Raw genomic sequence first — 16,961 nt, forward strand, 5'->3', positions numbered from 1 at the left:
AATAAAATCACTCTTAGTTTAGGAAATGGTGTAATCTCAAGTCAACAAAGCGCTTACGTTTAAGTATATATTTTTTAATGTATAGACAATGAATGATTCAGTGTAAGAAGTGTTTTTATCATTGAAATACTTTTAAGCACTTAAAAGAAAGTGCTAGGACCTTTGTGTTATATTTTTAAGACATGCTCTTGAAACCTAGTGAATTATCAGTAAATGTAATATTCAGGACATATTGGGTTATTTAAAATTGTAAAACAGTGTTAAAATGCAGTGAAATTTTGTTTGCAAGTCACAAAAAGCTGACTTCTGTCTTTTACAGAAAGATTTAAATTTCAATGATTTCATTTAAAAAAAAACCATTGCTACAGAATAGTGTATTTTATAATCTACAGTCACAATTTCAGTGTTCGTGATTATTATTCTGGTAAATAAAGGGATATGATGATGGACAAACTAGCCTGTTTGTGTACTGTTTGTGTAAAAGCTGACTTTGGAACAACTTCATTTGCAATTCGTTGTTAGTTTTTTCCTATTAATGCGTGATGCTATCAACTGCCGTAAGAAAAGATGAGCTGTGATGACACAGTAATGGGTTTCACTCTGTTCTGTTCGTCGCTGGATAGCCGATTACGATGCAGAATGAGATGGCATTCAGAACCTGACGATTCTGACTCAATAAAAAACCACCTAGGCAGGAAAATAGTGATTCTTTTTTCCACAGCTGTGGGACCATTTATCATCAAATGTGGGCTTAATTAAAAAACATTACTGAAGCATAAGATTTGTCATTTGATACAGGAATTACAGGAATCCAGTGTAATTGAAAAACGTGGGATGTTTTCTTTAAAGTTCAATGTCTTTCTGTCATGGTGGTTTCTTTGTTCTTGGAAGAAACTGAGACGGAAGTGATATAAAATCTTTATATAGGAATTCATTAAATGAATGTCACTGTGGTCCTACCTCTTGACATTGGACCCGATGCTGAAGACTCAGTATAATGGTTAGTTTCCTTTAAAATGACAGGCCTGTTGTGTGAGAAATTGGTTTTTATGATGTGCAATCTTTGTTTGCTTGTCAGTCATATACTCACAGATATCGTGCAAGTTACCAATTTAATTGTTAATACATTAACAAAACACAGTAATTAGAAAATAAAATTAACTGCACCGCTGATAATTACCATGTAAATTATAGCATAATATAAAACATAACCAAAACCTACAGATGTATGCACAGTTCTGTAAGAGCTCAGTCAATCTGGACTAGAGAGCACTTTTTACCTTCACTGAAAGTGGGGTAAAAAGCTATTTTGGATCATAGAAGTTGCATTATGTACAAATGTTTAAACAAAGTAGTACTGTATATACAGTTTTGTATGCATACATTCTAATAGCAACTAAACACTTGTGTTCGTGTCAACAAATTCTCTGAAGAACTCTGTGACGGGCTCCCATTCACTGATATGCTCCTAAACACACCAAACCACTAACTAAATGTGTTTTGTAGTGAACCAATTATACCACCTGTGTTACATCAAAGTGAGCTTTTTTACAAATCTGCAAAACCCTAATCAGTGATCTGTTATTGTCGTTATTGGCCTGGCCTGCCACAAGCCTGCAGTATTTTAAGTGTTATTTTTGCTATAATAAAAGTATGTGAGAATCAGTGAGAATTTAAGGGTGCAAATTCCAATCCCATAGGAAATGAGAATGGTGAACTAATATAGTAAAATATAGTATCAAGGCAATGCAGAATTTTTCACGCTTAATATTCTGCATTATATTTGTAACCTTGCAAAGGTGATGTTCTGCAACACCAAGATAGTGCTTTAAATAAATATAAATTTTATTAAAAACACCCACATCTCAGCAATATCAGGAATGATATAATAAACAGCTTTCAAATAAACTGCATTCAGTACATTACATTACTTACAGTATTTATAACCATCCTTAGTTTTTTTTTAAACATACCAAACATCTTGGAAACAAGGGAAGTGTAAAAAAAGGACAAAAGCAGTAAAATAACACAAGGAAACTTAAAACTTTAGTGTCTAACTGCTAAATGCCAACATGTGTACATAAACTGGTAGCTTAACAAGAGAGCTGTGCACTACTGTGGGTCAACCAAGCTCAGAAAGTCATTCAAGTATTGTTGACACCACTCGTAACACTTCAAGTATGGCTATGTTGATAACCCGAAGTAGTTTATACTTTGATTCTTTCTCAATCACAGCCTGCTACTAAAGCTGGGTCCTGTACACCTTAAGTTACACTTTATTTTACAGATCCAGAGTCCTTTACAAATTCTTCTGTGTGATATAGCAGTAATGTAATATACAGCACTGTATGCCAGTTGCAGAAGCCAAAACATTTTCCTTTTCTAACATTCTTCCAGATATTCAAAGCAAATTCAGGTTCATTGGGCAGGTAGAAAACAAAACAATAATGATCTGCTGTTTTCTCCTAGAAAAAATGGGTCACGGTTAAAAAAAGATGACAAAATGTGTACCAATAAAAAAGGATTTAAAAACAAAAAAACAAAACAGTGTGTTGTATTTACAGTGTGGTATAATTTAAAACAGTTTTACTTTTCTACATTTTGATTTTTTTCTCCAATTTTAAATTGTCATTTTTTTAAAAAGAAGTGCTTTCAGCAGAGATTACTATAAAAGAAAGGATAAGAGTGTCATGTTGCACACACCCACTCAACGTGTGTACAACTACTCAGCATCATTTTGATTGTAAATAAGGGGGTGGGGATTAAGCACAATATTATTGTTTAGTGGTTATAAATATATTTGCCTTATTTTACACAGATACAAGGATGTGCATTTACTGCCATAGTCTTTTGTCTTGATTACAGAGCAAATACATTATTGTTTACAAGGTAATATTTTTCCCTTTTATCAGCTCAGTGCATACTGTTTGTTCAAATTACTTCTTTAAAGGTAAACACAATGTACAAAACAGTACGTATATTAAAAAAATTGCCACCCTTTCACTGACAAAGATAGGTTTAGCTTTTAATAATATACTGTACTGGAAAAGAAAGGGATTTAGAATTGAGAAGCCAAATCCCTGAAGGAAATAAAAATATAAAATAAAAAGGATAAACATTAACACAGGCAATGTTGGCATACATGGAACATGAGCTGAAATATCCCTGATTTTGTTTTAAAATCAAATCTTGAATTTCAAGTTATACTTGCTAAGAGATCAAGTATGAAAAAGTAATGTCATATATTTTTTTCCTCTCTATAATCCTTAGGTTTTGTTGTTGTTTTTTGATGTTTGTGTGAAAGAGATGGTGTATAAAACTGTACAAACAATGCTTTAATATCATAATCCTATTGCCAAACTAGTTCTGAGGTATATGACAAGTAGGAAACATCATTCATAAGCCTTCTCACCACTCAGTAAGAGTCTCACATTATACATGTAGATAGCAGGTCAAATAGCACCATTTTGAAATAAAATCAGCTCAAACCCAAAGAAATAATATTTTACAGTACTAAACTCTAAAGCGTAAATTCAGAAATGTTTGTAATTTAATTTACTGTACAAATTTTACTCTTTTTCAATTACTATTATTTTACACCTAGATTACAATGATTTAAAGACTCCACAGCAAGCCAGCTGCCTTTGAATCTGTTACAACTACTTATAGCTAACCCTGTTTTATGTTCTTTGCCCAGGCATTCCTCACCTCTTACGTTTGTGAGCGTAGAACATATTTATGTTGCCAAGTTATGTAACTATACATGAGTCTTTAATTTGTCAAAAGGACCTGCTGTGAATTCTTTTCTGATACCCATCATAGACAGTGGGCTAACCATTACAGAAAAATATTTAAACATGCTGGTCTTCAGTTTCATTTGATAATATTACTCAAAAATGCACCATTTGAATGGCTCAGTAAAGTATCTGAACTACAAAGATCTGTATTTTATTTCAATGTGACTTAAAAAAATAAGCACCATGTTAAGTGTTTCTGTAAAACCTTGTATGTTATTGTATTAAAATTGTATATGTAGCCTGTCACATAAGGTTAAAGTACTAAATAAACGCTGATGCTTCTCTGGCATCTTACAGTTCAAAGGTGAATCTTTTAATTTAAAGGTATGATTTAATCCTTCAAAAAGTTTCACCTTAATCATACAAACTGCTTTAAAAGCACTAATATTCCAACATTTCATCGTTGAAGACCATTAATTGCAAAGTTCTACATTTTAAATGCAGAAAACATCATTCAAAAACAATTAGATTGCTTGTTGAGTTTAGCCTTAAAACGTACAGACATTTTCACTGAATTTGAAGGCATTTAAATGGAAAATTTATATTAAAGACACTCTTTTTTAGCACCATGAATTAAATAACCCAAGAAGTCAGTGTTTTATGCCAAGATTACATTTTCTATGTGTATGATAAATCTATCTACAGTAAATCTATTTTATAACAACGATAAAATACAACCCACCACAATTTACATTTGTTTCCAGTATCATAAGTCCTGGTGTAGAGGACATGAAGCACCAGAGGTTTAGTACAGTATGTATCTTGCAAAATTCAAAAGAAAAATACTGCTATAATGTCACCCCAGATTTAGTAAAGCTCATGTATCAAAAGTTGTGACTGAGTAATGTGCATGTCTTCCAATTCATTTATATTATTTCTTTGAATGTGGGACCTAAGCCATTGCATAGAATAATCAAACATTATTTTCAGGCAACCACACTTTTAGAATGAGCTTTACGCAACATGTGGCCACTTGTGCGATGAGGTTTTAACCTACTATAGCGCCTGTAGTTGTAAAATTAATCTGTTTTCTGATACAGTAAACCTGAATACAAAGCTAAATATACCGGTTGTAAGGCCCTGTTACCTTTGTAAAGGCATAGGGAGATGTATTGACAATGGAGTTGGTGGTACAGGAAACGGTTCGTTGTGTTAGGGTTTGGATGAAGCGTTTGTAGGGAGGTTCTGATTGGTCTAGCACCTCGGAATGTTCTCGCTTGATTTTCTTACTGCCGCTCTTGATAGGCCCGTTATCAGAACCTTGCTTCTCAGATTCCTCTTCCTTCTCCCTGGCCTTTTCGGCCATCTTGGCTTCCCAAAGCGCCCACCCGTGCTTTGCTTCGTTCATGCTCTTGTGCTGGTAGAACACCAGCGAGATGCGAGTGGGGTGATTCCTGTCAGGGTTTTTCAGCGGGGTAGTCGCGTGGAGCTCCCTCTTGGCGCACTCGATGAGAATGGAGCCGTGGCTGGGTGCCACTGCCACACCCCCAATGTCGGGATCGAGGAAGTTGTGCTCACTGTCTGACCACACATCCTCATTCGACTCCTTGGGATTCTGTGCTCCAGGCTCTGGTTCACTGAGATTCCCCTGAAAATTCCCATTCGTTAACCCATATCCCAGTTGCGAGAGATTTGGACATTCGTTTCCAAGTGTTGGAAGCACCCGTGCTATCCCATTAGGGCCGTGCAAATTCACTTCTGTTTTATGTTGCATATGAAAACTGTCATGGACTGAACTGAACACTGAAGAATTCTGGACTAAATACGGGTTGGGATATCGATTGTACTGGTTGCCCTTGTTAACTGCTGCGTAGTCCAGATTTGGGCGAGTGGAAGGAGGTCGAGAAATGGCCTCAAAAAACTGAGCCTCAGTTCCAGCATTGGGACCAAAGGAGGGGTAGGGACCCATTGAATGAACATTGGGTCTCATGTTACAATTACCATAACCATTGACTTGTATGTTGTGATCACCATACTGAGGTGAATAGTTAAGTCCATAGTGCTGATGGGGGTTGTACTGCTGTTGAGAGTAAAGCTGTGACAAACCAATTTTGCTCATGGTTTCTGGAGTTTGATGTCTGTATAAGTCAATATGCTTTGGATCTGAGGCAAAGTAGGGGTTGCAGTTGTCGACTGGCATGCTTCCATTGCATTGATATGCTGTGTGAAGGTTGCTGGGATTTAAAGAAGCAGGATAAGAGTTCATAGGTGTTGATGCATTTAAATAGGAGTCTGCTGCACGCAAGGAGGTCGGGAAAGGGTTTGTGGGGGTGGTGGACTCTTGGTAAACGTTTGCTGGCTGGGAAGTGCTTGGAAACTGATCTGTGGGGTTAGGAAATCTTTGAAAGCTGGGTGGGTGAAGTGAATTGGGATGATGATTTAGATTATTCTTCTGTTGATGACTGCTGAGGGAGTTTTGCTGAGGGCCAAGGTGAGAGGACCCTATGTGACTTTGACCTGGATGAGAACCTGTAAACAGAGTGACAAGAGAACAACTATTGAGTAAGGAGTCTTGACTTATTTTTACTTCTTAGACTGGAGAGTAACTTAAATGAGAGTAGCGAATCTTTGATATATTGGTTCTAAAGGTAAGAAGTGTTGTTTTAGATGGCATTCACAGAAATGCAGAGCAAATTTAATGAACACATGGAATACTATGGTAGGTAGTGCCATATTGTGTTTCTGAAATAAAGATTGTTCCTGTTTTTTGTAATTTTAAGATGTGGAGTGGAAATTCTTCCCAATAGAAAAAAACCCATAAACTTTGAAACATTTTAACCGCTTCAGATTTTTCTGCTCAGTGGCTTAAGTGTTTCCTCACAGGAATGCCAGTTTATTGCCCCTGACTGTGCTGTAACAGTGCTAAATATCTCACACTGATAAGTCAAGAGAAGAAGACACACCTGACATGGACATGGTTTGGCCACTGCTTTCGAAAGTGCTTTGCTTCACTCTTGCTTGCAAATTTCTCTCTGTCTTGGAGTTGGGCGTCTCTGGGTTTGAAGGCTTATTCGCTGCTGCTCTCTTGGCCTCCATCTTCTTCTGGCGACACGTCTTGGCTGGTTCGGCGAGCATGCGCACTTGCCGGCGGAACGAACTTAGGACCTGGATGGCACATGTCTTCATTTTCTCCCGCTGCGCTTCTTCGCTGCCAAACTCGTCAGTTGAGGAGATTTTATACAAGGGCAGTACATGGAGCTGTTCGTCTTCTGGTATCTTTCCAATCTCTCGATTGTCTTCTTTAGTTAGAGTACATACCTGCATGGGGTACAAATGGAAGTTTTACCTTTAAACTTTTTAAGAGGTCAGCCCTGTAATCCCTTAGCTGAATGCATAGCGGAAAGACACAGAGACAAGAGTTGGCACCATGTATCCAAAACAGGGGTTTACCACTGGGTGGCATAATAAATCAAATTGTTTGAAAATTATTTTTAGATCTTAAATGTTAAACGAACTTTCTCACAGCAAGGATTGTTGAACAGCTATACTGAATTAAATAGTGCAGGATACAAAACATGTTATTAAGATGATTCTTTACTAATGTCCTTTTCTTAAAATATGATTTGTTGGTCTAACAGACCACATACAGGTATCTGTTTAACAAATGACTCTACTTCTATCATTTTCATTTGTTACACATATGAAATCAAACTACTGGGTCTGGAAAAAGACATACCAGTTAAAATATCAGTTGTCTAAATTTATTGGGGCCCTTCATATAAAACCAATGTAACAAAACCTCAGCCGTCGTGAGGTGTACGTTTTGGAAAATGTGCAATCTACAAAAATCCTACGTGGAAATCTAACTTCCAATAGGAAAAATAAAGACTCAAGTTTGGCTTTAATTAGCCTATACAACAAAATACTTTAAAAAACAAGTTATAAAATGTTCATACAATATAACAAAAACTCACATACTGTATGACATTGACTTTATTTTCTTTTCACTTTTCTTAATATACTTTATGGTTCACGTCATTTTTGCTCCCAACAGAAGACATGTTTTCACCCTTGGCTAACCTATCCAACAACTCTACCACCACTTCTGCTTCTTCACACTAAGCCTATCAACACTATCTCCTTTACACTTACTCAGCATACTGTAGCTAACAGCACAGAAAAGCACACAAATGCTAAAGCTGTGTTAGTTAACTTCTGCCTATGCAGTATCCTGGGAAAAATATGGCTCCAAGAACTGCAACATTTTCTCAATAACACTACAGTTATATACCTAGTTTGCAATCCACAAAATAACATTTTTTTGTATTTTTTTAGTAGACAAAGAAGACTACCATGAATGATACAGTGACCCTAAATATAGTTTCAACAAATCCTACTCTGTGTTTTAGTGCCGTTTTTGTTCTGTTTCAGATTAGTTTAAAAAGTAAAGTAATTTATAGCATGACCATATGTTTTGGGTGCAGGAAAAAAATATACGATATTGTTTGTGCATTTCCAAAAACTTAATATGGTAGCTTATATGAGGAAACTAAAAAAATCCTTCACTATGTAATAGTACTGACTGAGAGGACATACATAGGGGAAGCTAACTTGTACCAGATAAAATTGCCAAATTGTCAATAATGACATGTGAAAAATATTATCCCTATGTTTTGATTGGAGATCCTGAAAGATTCCTATTAAGCATTATTTCAATTTCAGGCCCTAAAGACACCGCATGTATACTCTTCGTGTTTCAGTGTTGCAGTCATTTCTAGGAATAAACATGAAACATGATCAGATGTTAATTTATCCAGGTAAAGGATTATTTTTTATGAGAACAATATGTGAAAAGAAACCGTAACAGAGTTAAAATAGTGTCTCAAGAACATAGCATTGAAATAGCATTGTGTATGCATGAAGAAATGGATACATTTTTATTCTGGGGATAAGGTTCCATATTTTTGTCTACACCATAAGATGTAGTGACAAGGTGATCTTTGGTGGAATTGCAAATCTTTAATTTGTATACCGATCTCACTGAATGGCTCCATGCAACTATGAATAGAGAGTCATAGACATCTTGAAAACTCCTGATCTCCTGATCTCGAAAGGAAATATCTTAATCATTCAAGAATTAATGGATTTTATTTTCATTGTGTTGACATTATTGCTCTGATGTTTGGGAGCCCCTTGGAGTAGGAACACTGTTTGTTCACAATGTACTCACCAGCGTACTGCCGCTCTGCATGTTGTGCAGATCCCTGTGAGCGTGAGCGCAGAAGTCCAAACAGGCAGTAACTCCTGAGAATGGACGCCCCTCTTTCAGCCCCAGGCGGCAGTCTAACGCTCTGTGTTCATATTCAACCTGAAAAATAAAAAGGCAGTCTAGATGACTTTGGAAAGCATATCCTACAGAAGCAACTAACTGATCTGATCCATCCTACACTCTGTTACACACTTGAACTCTTAATTGCCTTAATTTGACTGAACCATTGGACCGTTTTTAATTCTTAAGGATACCACAAAGTAAAATCACATCTCAAACCAGGAAAACCAAACATGCAAACATTCCAATCAATAAGGTTGATTCGATTAGGTAAATATTAGAATGAATCAAAATCAGCACCAGGGGTATTGGGGACTCCTGTTAGATCATGCAGCAATGGGGAAATGTGTAAACAGGGAATTTTTGGTTCAGCATGTATTGTTAATTAAAATGTATTTTCTTTCATTTAGTGTTAACTCAATTAACCTCTTATTCAACAATTTCATGTAGCTAGGTCATATAGGTGTGGTATGCACCACAGAAATAAATAAATTAGAAGGTAAATCTATACAAGGAAATCTATATAAGGAACAATTAAAACTGACGTTGAAACTTCTGTGTCATACCTGGTTTCCATAAGCCTCGGGTGCCATCTTTTTGTAAGCAGGTGCCATTAATGTTGCCAGATTCTGTAGATTTTGCTCCAGCCTTTCTTCCTGTGTAAAACCAAACTTTTAACACCGAAAATTTAGCTATGGCTGTAAGCAGTACATGCTTAAAACATAAAACCTTGATGTTCATATTTGTAAATGTTAGGTTAGCAGTTGTTCCACTCTAGAAGTCAAAACAGAAGCACATAGAGTTCAAAAGAGCGAAGCAGGTCCAGGTTTTAATTGTACTTTCTTTTTGTTAACCTTTATATTACAATTACAGATGCAGACTAACTAAAAAGTAAAGAGGCAAGTTAATAATGTAAATGAAAATCAGGTTTTTGTCATGAGATGGACTTGAACTTATGGCTGTCATTGTTTTATTTTACATTATGTAGCTAAGAGCCAGTAAAAAAAAATATTCTAGTATCCTACCCACCTCTTTCGGGTCATCGCCAAGAAGTTTGAATTTTCTAGGAACTTTGCTCCTGGCAAATTTACAGCCATTGTAATACATGCTCCATGAGCACCCAAAAGAAAAGGAGGCTCCGCAAGTTTCTGAATCCCATCCTTGACAAGCACATGTCCTCCTAGAAAGTGAATCAATGGCATATTGTAAATAGCATCTTTAAAAGTCTTTCTTTCATTTGAAGCATTTTGCATTCGGTATGGGGTGGGTTACATATAGTTTTTTCTAGTTTATGAGCTCTAAGTGGCTCTGTAAATAAAAGCTCACAGTGTGCTGAGGTTCTGTAGTTACCAAGAGTATGTTGCGTTTGCTAAATCATATCTATGTTGTCAGTTGAACACTAGGAATGGAGTTGAGGCACAAAACTAAATCATTTTTGGTTTGGAACTAATTTGACTTTTGACCCAACGTTTTATATGGTCTTTTTTCACTGGCAGGGACATTAATTAGGTGACTTACAGTATGAGTGATCCACTATTTGTTTATTCTGCCAGAATCAATAGTATGCCTTGTCTCTGCAGCTTCCAGAGGGATTGATCAACATGGGAAGTCAGGTTTGTTTTAATTAATAATCAGATGAACTGAACATTTTGTCATATTCCTGTTCAATGGTAAAATAAGCGAAATAATTTGAAAATGTAGGTACTCCCCACACCATGTATATGTGGGCTTCACAGATAAGCGTGATGTAGTCATCACAGATATTAATATAATTTTTATCAGTTTCAGTCCTGTAACTGAATGTAACTGTGACTTACAAATTATGAGTTAAAGTCTATAAATTCACTTATTGTTCTTACATTCTGTTGATTCACTTCTTGGCCTTTTGGTTGTGATCAACTTTAGAGTCAATCAGCACTTAATGTGTACTTTTAAAATCTCACTAACTTTCTGGACCTGCTAGATTTCAAAATATGCATGACAGAAAATATTTTAGAGGGAATTTTGATCAGGAAGAGTTAAGGTCGAAATCCAGGACTGTTGATGGTGCCCTAGTATAGTACAGGACTCTAAACAGTATTTCAATTATTCTTTCTAAAAAGAACTATGGGATAGCATGGGACAATTATACCCTCTAACCACCACCCCAATACTTTCAGTAAGATTTCTTATTAATTATTCATTTCTTGGTAATAAATTCCTGGAGAATTTAAAGAAAATTAAGCCCCGAGAGACTGCAGACAAAGGGCATAAAAGGCTTCATTAACATTTTGAAGACAACTACGCCTTTCATGTAGAACTCTCATTGACCTAATGCACTGGGAATGTCATCTTATTTTACATGCATGTGATTCTGAGACAGCTTTACTGGCCTACTTTCGTTAATAGAAGACCTTTTACAAAAATGTTTCAAATTTCAATAAATTATATCATGTGCTGTTCTGCAGAGGAATGTCTGTTAAGTTGGCATACCATTTTTATTGCTTGACATAGCTATGGTGAAATTTGAAGTATATTACAACTTTTTATTTCTATTTAATATTTGCTCTACTACAGTATTTCTAACACAAGATACTCTTACCCAATTTTCAGAAGCCATGTCTAAGTCAAAAATGACATTTAAGAGACAGCCTGTGCTTTATGTTATGGGATTTCCATCCAACCATTTTAGGTTCATGGGGGAGCTGAAGCCTGTCCCAACAAGAAATGGGCACAAGGCAGGATATGGGATGTGTGTCCTTCGCAGGGCACTCAAAAACACAAACACGCACACTCACACCTGGGCCAATTCCCAGGAGCCAATTAATAACACCTTACTGTCCTGTCACATTACTTGCTTCATCTCATGTCTAAAAACCTCTTTAAAATCTTTCACAAATAAGCTCAATTACATCCAGCACCACATTCTAACCTCTTCTCATGCCTCTAAAATACCACATCTTGCTTGCACAATTTACACCTGTGTGCGTTATTGAATTCATCTCTGTTTGTTGGACCCTATTCTGTTTGTTTTATCTTGACTTGTTTATCTGACCTTTGCCCCTTGGTGCTCAACATAATACATAACTGAGCTCTGGCATGGTGCCTGGAGCTTTTAAACTGCTTCAGTTATGTCCATGCTTGAATGCCTTATATGGCTTTGGATAATGTGAATAATGTCTATTGTTGTTGGCACATATCCAGTATTTGTTTCCTTGCAAAAATATTAGAATGTGCCTGGTTTTAAAGTCCACACCATCACCCTCCCTGTGAAACAATGGGTAATGTAGAGTCAGCATCAAAAGGGTAAAGTAAGGAAGGACTCCTTCAATTCCAGTGCTGCATCAGTAACCAGGAAGGCATGTTAGAATTCATGCATCCTGCATACTCGGGGAGAAGCTTAAAGGCAGAACAAGCAAAAGATTTACCAGCTGAAACATCTATTCTGGCAGACAGACTACAGCAGCATGAAACCACCAAAAGCCTCAATCTTCATGCCATTGGGTCAAGATCGCATTCTGTCAAGATATACAAGTTGGACTGAAACTGTTTCTTTATAGTAAAAGATGCCATGTATTCCTTCATAGACACACTATACAAATCCTTTGGCCAACAAGTTGAAGTTGGAAACGATGGTCTGACTAATACAGAAGGAGATGGAAATGTCCACTCTAATGTTGTTCTTCTCATTAACAAATATGTTTAGTATTGTCAACTTCCTGAATTTGCAGAAAAAAAACAAACATACCCAAAACATCCTGGCAAAATCGATGGTCAAACCACTGACACTTTTAGACACATTTCACAAATACCTGCGAAGAAGCAATGGGATTTAATGCCACAAAAGATGCCAAAAGTGACCAGAAGATCAATGATCGATGATCTTACTGATCATAAGTGCAAGTCTTTCTGTGAATGACAGTGACCCAACATCCAAGCAGAAGAAGATGGATCACCAAAAGCAAAGACACAGAATCAAAGGAGAACCTCTGACATGAAGAACAGGTAATTCAATATTTCGCAGACATACATTTTATCTGTAGTTTTTTTACTGCCTCAAGAACAGTTTATGGCACAAGTATCCATGAACCAGTCTCTTTAGATCAAAAAGGAAGGGACAGGACTGACCAAGGAAAAGGAGGCATTCAAATGTCATTGCAAGCAACATCTTTTAAAGATCTGTTCAATGAAGAATCCACTGTAATCACTAATATATTCAGGTTTATCCAGTGATGCTCAATTAGACAAAAGCTTGGAACTCTACCAGTACTTAATAAGGTGATGAAACTATTCAAATTAAGAACAACCAAGTGGCATGACATGAATACAACAGCTGCTCCATCTGTCTTAGAGCATTTGGAACTCTTTAGGTTTGGATTTAAACAATTACACAGCTTTGTTGTTAAAATTGTTCATGATAATGACAGATGATTTGGGAACTATATCTTAATTTTCTTATACCTCAGTGCTATACTTGATACTGTAAATCATGATATTCTATTTAATTGGCTACAGGGTTTGGCATCTCTGAAACTGCCCTTAAATCTTACTTTGCTGAGCACTGACATTCTCTCTCTTGCTGGAATATCTCTGTCTTTGGAGATGTACGACTCTATAATAGGCCCTCTGCTACCTAATATCTGCATATTTCTTCTCAGTCACATACTAAACTTACATGGTCTGAATTGTCACTTCTGACCTGTAAACCCACTAAGCCTAATACTGAGGTAGCTGATTTACTATTCTCTGATTGTACTAACTGTATATAAAAAAATTGGATGACAGCAATATCTTCAATGTGTTAAGACTTAGACTATTTTATTGGGTCCTTACCTTCAGTTATATAAAACCAATACTAAAACCTTGAAGACATGAATTTTGACACAATTTTGCTGGATATTCACAAACACAATATTTTCACTTTGCACTGCAGAGGCATTATTGGTCTATGTCCCTCACGTTTCTCAGTAATTATTTATTTTATTTTGACTTATTTTTGTACTGTGTTTGAATTTGAGTTTTTTGTTTTTAATTAATAAATTATTGTCTATTTTGAAAATCGTTATGTTATTGAAATATGAGATTTTTATGTATTGTAATGATTGCTTATAAAGGCACTACTTAAAATGGTCTACAGTTAATACTGTATTGTGCTTTATTGAGAAAAATCAAATTCTTTCTCATAGAAAAGTTTGGAGTAGAGTGAGCATTATTGGTTGCCTTTTAATATTTTTTTGTGAAGTTTGATTTTTTATGAAGATGATTTTAGTTTTTTTCAGCCCGTGAGATGCCTGATAAAAGGCTTAACACCAAGCCAAGCCAGGCATGCTTTTTAAATCAGAACTGTCATGAATGACACAAACAAAGCTGTGCTGTCTTGTGATAGATCTTTTCGGTTCTTCTACAGAAACATCAATGACTATTTAAATCACCGAAAATGGGAGAAAATAAAATGGGGGAAGAGATTCTGTTGGCAGACAGGCTGGAGAAAGATGAAGGAAAGTGCCCCTTACTCTTCGTTCAGTGCGCATCTCCGGTTTGTGAGAGCCCCGTGCTTCTTCAAGGTTTGGCTTAGCTCGGAGTAGAGCCTGTCAGCCAGAGTGGGAGAGATGCCCTCCCAGATGAGGATGAGCACCACGATAGTTGCCGTGCTGCAGCTGTGCCCGGCACGCTCCCTCACCAGCACCAGCAGCTTCTCCTCCACCCCGCTCCGACGTATCACCTGCAAGAGGAAGGCCGAAGCTGGTGCTCAGTGTAAGGAGGTATTCTGGGAACCCTGTCCAGGAGAAAACTCCAGGTGACACTTAGTCTGCGGGTGGCACTGTGGCTGGAAGGTTGCTGGTTCAAATCCTGCAGCCGGCAGAGGAATCCTACTTGGCAGAGCCCCTGAGCAAGGCCCTTAACCCCAACTGCTCCAGGGGTGCAGTATATAGATAATGGCTAACCCTGTGCTCTGACCCCAAGCTTCTCTATCCCTGTTTTTGTGCCTCTGTGTCTCATTGAGAGCAAGTTGGGGTATGTGCAAGAAATTGTATATGGCTAATAAAGGGGTCTTATCTTCAATACTTAATTTGGGTGTATTGTACAGAGCAGTCTTAGTTCAGAAACCATTCAAAAATCCACTTGCACGCCTCTGAAGTGTTTTCTCATTTTTGTTTTGGCCTGTGGAAAGCTTTCAGATGGCTCCTGTTTTATTTTTAGTGGCTCATAAATATGTGAATGAAACCTTAATGGTAGGTAACAGCCCTCAAAGAGCTCTTAAACCTCTCAACCCCCCGCCCAAGAACTACTGATACAGTATGTTGTGCCTACAAAAGTTGAAACAAAACTTAAGAGACATACTCTCTCTTGTGATTTTGCTTTTTGAAAGTTACAAATTAATTTGCCACCCGTTGAGCACTCTTTTCTGAAAGAATTATTAACATCCTTTTATCTTACAAATTCCTTTTGCCACTTTTTAGTTTTGATATTATTTTCATTATTATCTTAAAAACTACTGGTTTAACTTGTCTTTATAATCTGTGCAAGCCTTTGATTGAAAGTGCTTTTTAAGTCAGACTCTACTTTTACAAGATATGGCTCATCTTTGGACTTTGTGAAGCTACTGATTCAAAGGTGGATTTAAATCTGGGTTATGATGTTTGCTCATATAGGGTCACTCTGAGTAGATGAAACATTGTTTTTCCCAGTTTCTGTCAAAAGTGCAGAGTAATGTCAAGACAATACTCCCTGTTTTCACTAGTCTAAATGGCGATTTTTTTAATTGTTTACAGAAATAATTTTTTTGATAAAGCAGACACTTCTTTTCAAAGTGACACATTTGTACCCATTTATACTGCTGAGTATTTTACTGGAGCAAGTAAGGTTGAAGTGCCTGGTTCAAGGGTACAACAGCAGTGTCTCAGCACTCAACTTAATTTCTAATTATTTCCTGGACAGCATAATATTTAGCCAATGTACTGTATACTTCAACAAAGCACAGCTAAGTGCTAGCGTGGGAAAAAATGATACATAAAACTACCTTACCCATTTGGCAATGGGACATCCCTGTGTGCTTTTACCCTCTTTGCCAGTGTACACCACTTTTTCAATCCTGATGGCTTTGCCTGTTTGGCCAAACCTTTAAAAAAATATGAAGCACATATAAAAATCAGTGTTTTTGAATATAACCTTCAAGTCTATGACATATAGAAATCTCACTAGGAAACATGCTCATATCTATGTGACATACTGTTGTAATATATCCTCTTCCGAGTGACTCATCCTATATTTTGGACTGGCCCAGACTGTCAGCAACTGCTGGTTTAGGGATCACAAGAGGGCTGAATTCCATGCCCATGCTGGATGTCAGTTTGTATATGATAATTTTCATGTCACAATGGTAATTGTTTTAATTAATATATAACTTCCAATTTACATTTTTATAGGTAAAATTGAATGTTGTATGTAAATGTTCATTATATTGAATTCTACCCAAATTATATTACTCTATATTTTCATCAAGTCGTGATCTGGCTTGGTTAGTTCATGATTTGTAAGATTTTGTCTTTCTTCTTTTATTAACAAATTCATAATATGTGCACATTTTTGTTATTGTGCTCTTTTGTCAGATCGCCACACAGCAGCTGTTTAACAAATTAATCACATTTTATCTATTTAGAATTACTGATAATATGCTAATTTCACACTTTACCTTTTTTCCATGATTTCTCTGATTCCCGCTACATTTGGAGCTGCCCCCAGGTGAGTATAGTAAGGGCCTTCATCTTTCTCACAGAGTTGTTCTAGTCGGAGAAAAAAAAATTGTAATTAACGATTCATAGTGATTTATATCACTGTAAAATAATGTAATAATATACAGTATTACCATACAGAAAAGAACACATAATACACATTTAAATTAGACATTTCTTACA

General features: G+C 36.5%; 1 protein-coding gene across 5 annotated transcripts in view; it reads right to left on the reverse strand.

Annotated features, from left to right (window-relative positions):
• Nucleotides 1-1,821: 1,821 nt before the first annotated feature.
• Nucleotides 1,822-16,961, reverse strand: part of tet2 (tet methylcytosine dioxygenase 2) — a 68,001-nt gene continuing 52,861 nt past the window's right edge. For 4 of the 5 annotated variants that reach the window (XM_088625191.1, XM_088625181.1, XM_088625173.1 and 1 more), the window contains 8 exons: nt 16,739-16,829; nt 16,072-16,165; nt 14,559-14,767; nt 10,096-10,246; nt 9,633-9,737; nt 8,968-9,105; nt 6,701-7,055; nt 1,822-6,266 (listed from right to left, as the gene is read on the reverse strand). In XM_088625191.1, the coding sequence (XP_088481317.1) occupies nt 4,855-6,266; nt 6,701-7,055; nt 8,968-9,105; nt 9,633-9,737; nt 10,096-10,246; nt 14,559-14,767; nt 16,072-16,165; nt 16,739-16,829 (2,555 nt within the window). In that variant the 3' untranslated portion in view covers nt 1,822-4,854. The remainder of the gene's footprint in view (nt 6,267-6,700; nt 7,056-8,967; nt 9,106-9,632; nt 9,738-10,095; nt 10,247-14,558; nt 14,768-16,071; nt 16,166-16,738; nt 16,830-16,961) is intronic. The other variant, XM_088625209.1, reaches the window with a different exon arrangement.

This window comes from Lepisosteus platostomus, chromosome 1 (genome assembly GCF_059453375.1).
Source record: "Lepisosteus platostomus isolate fLepPlt1 chromosome 1, fLepPlt1.hap1, whole genome shotgun sequence".
Classification (NCBI taxonomy): Eukaryota; Metazoa; Chordata; class Actinopteri; order Semionotiformes; family Lepisosteidae; genus Lepisosteus; species Lepisosteus platostomus.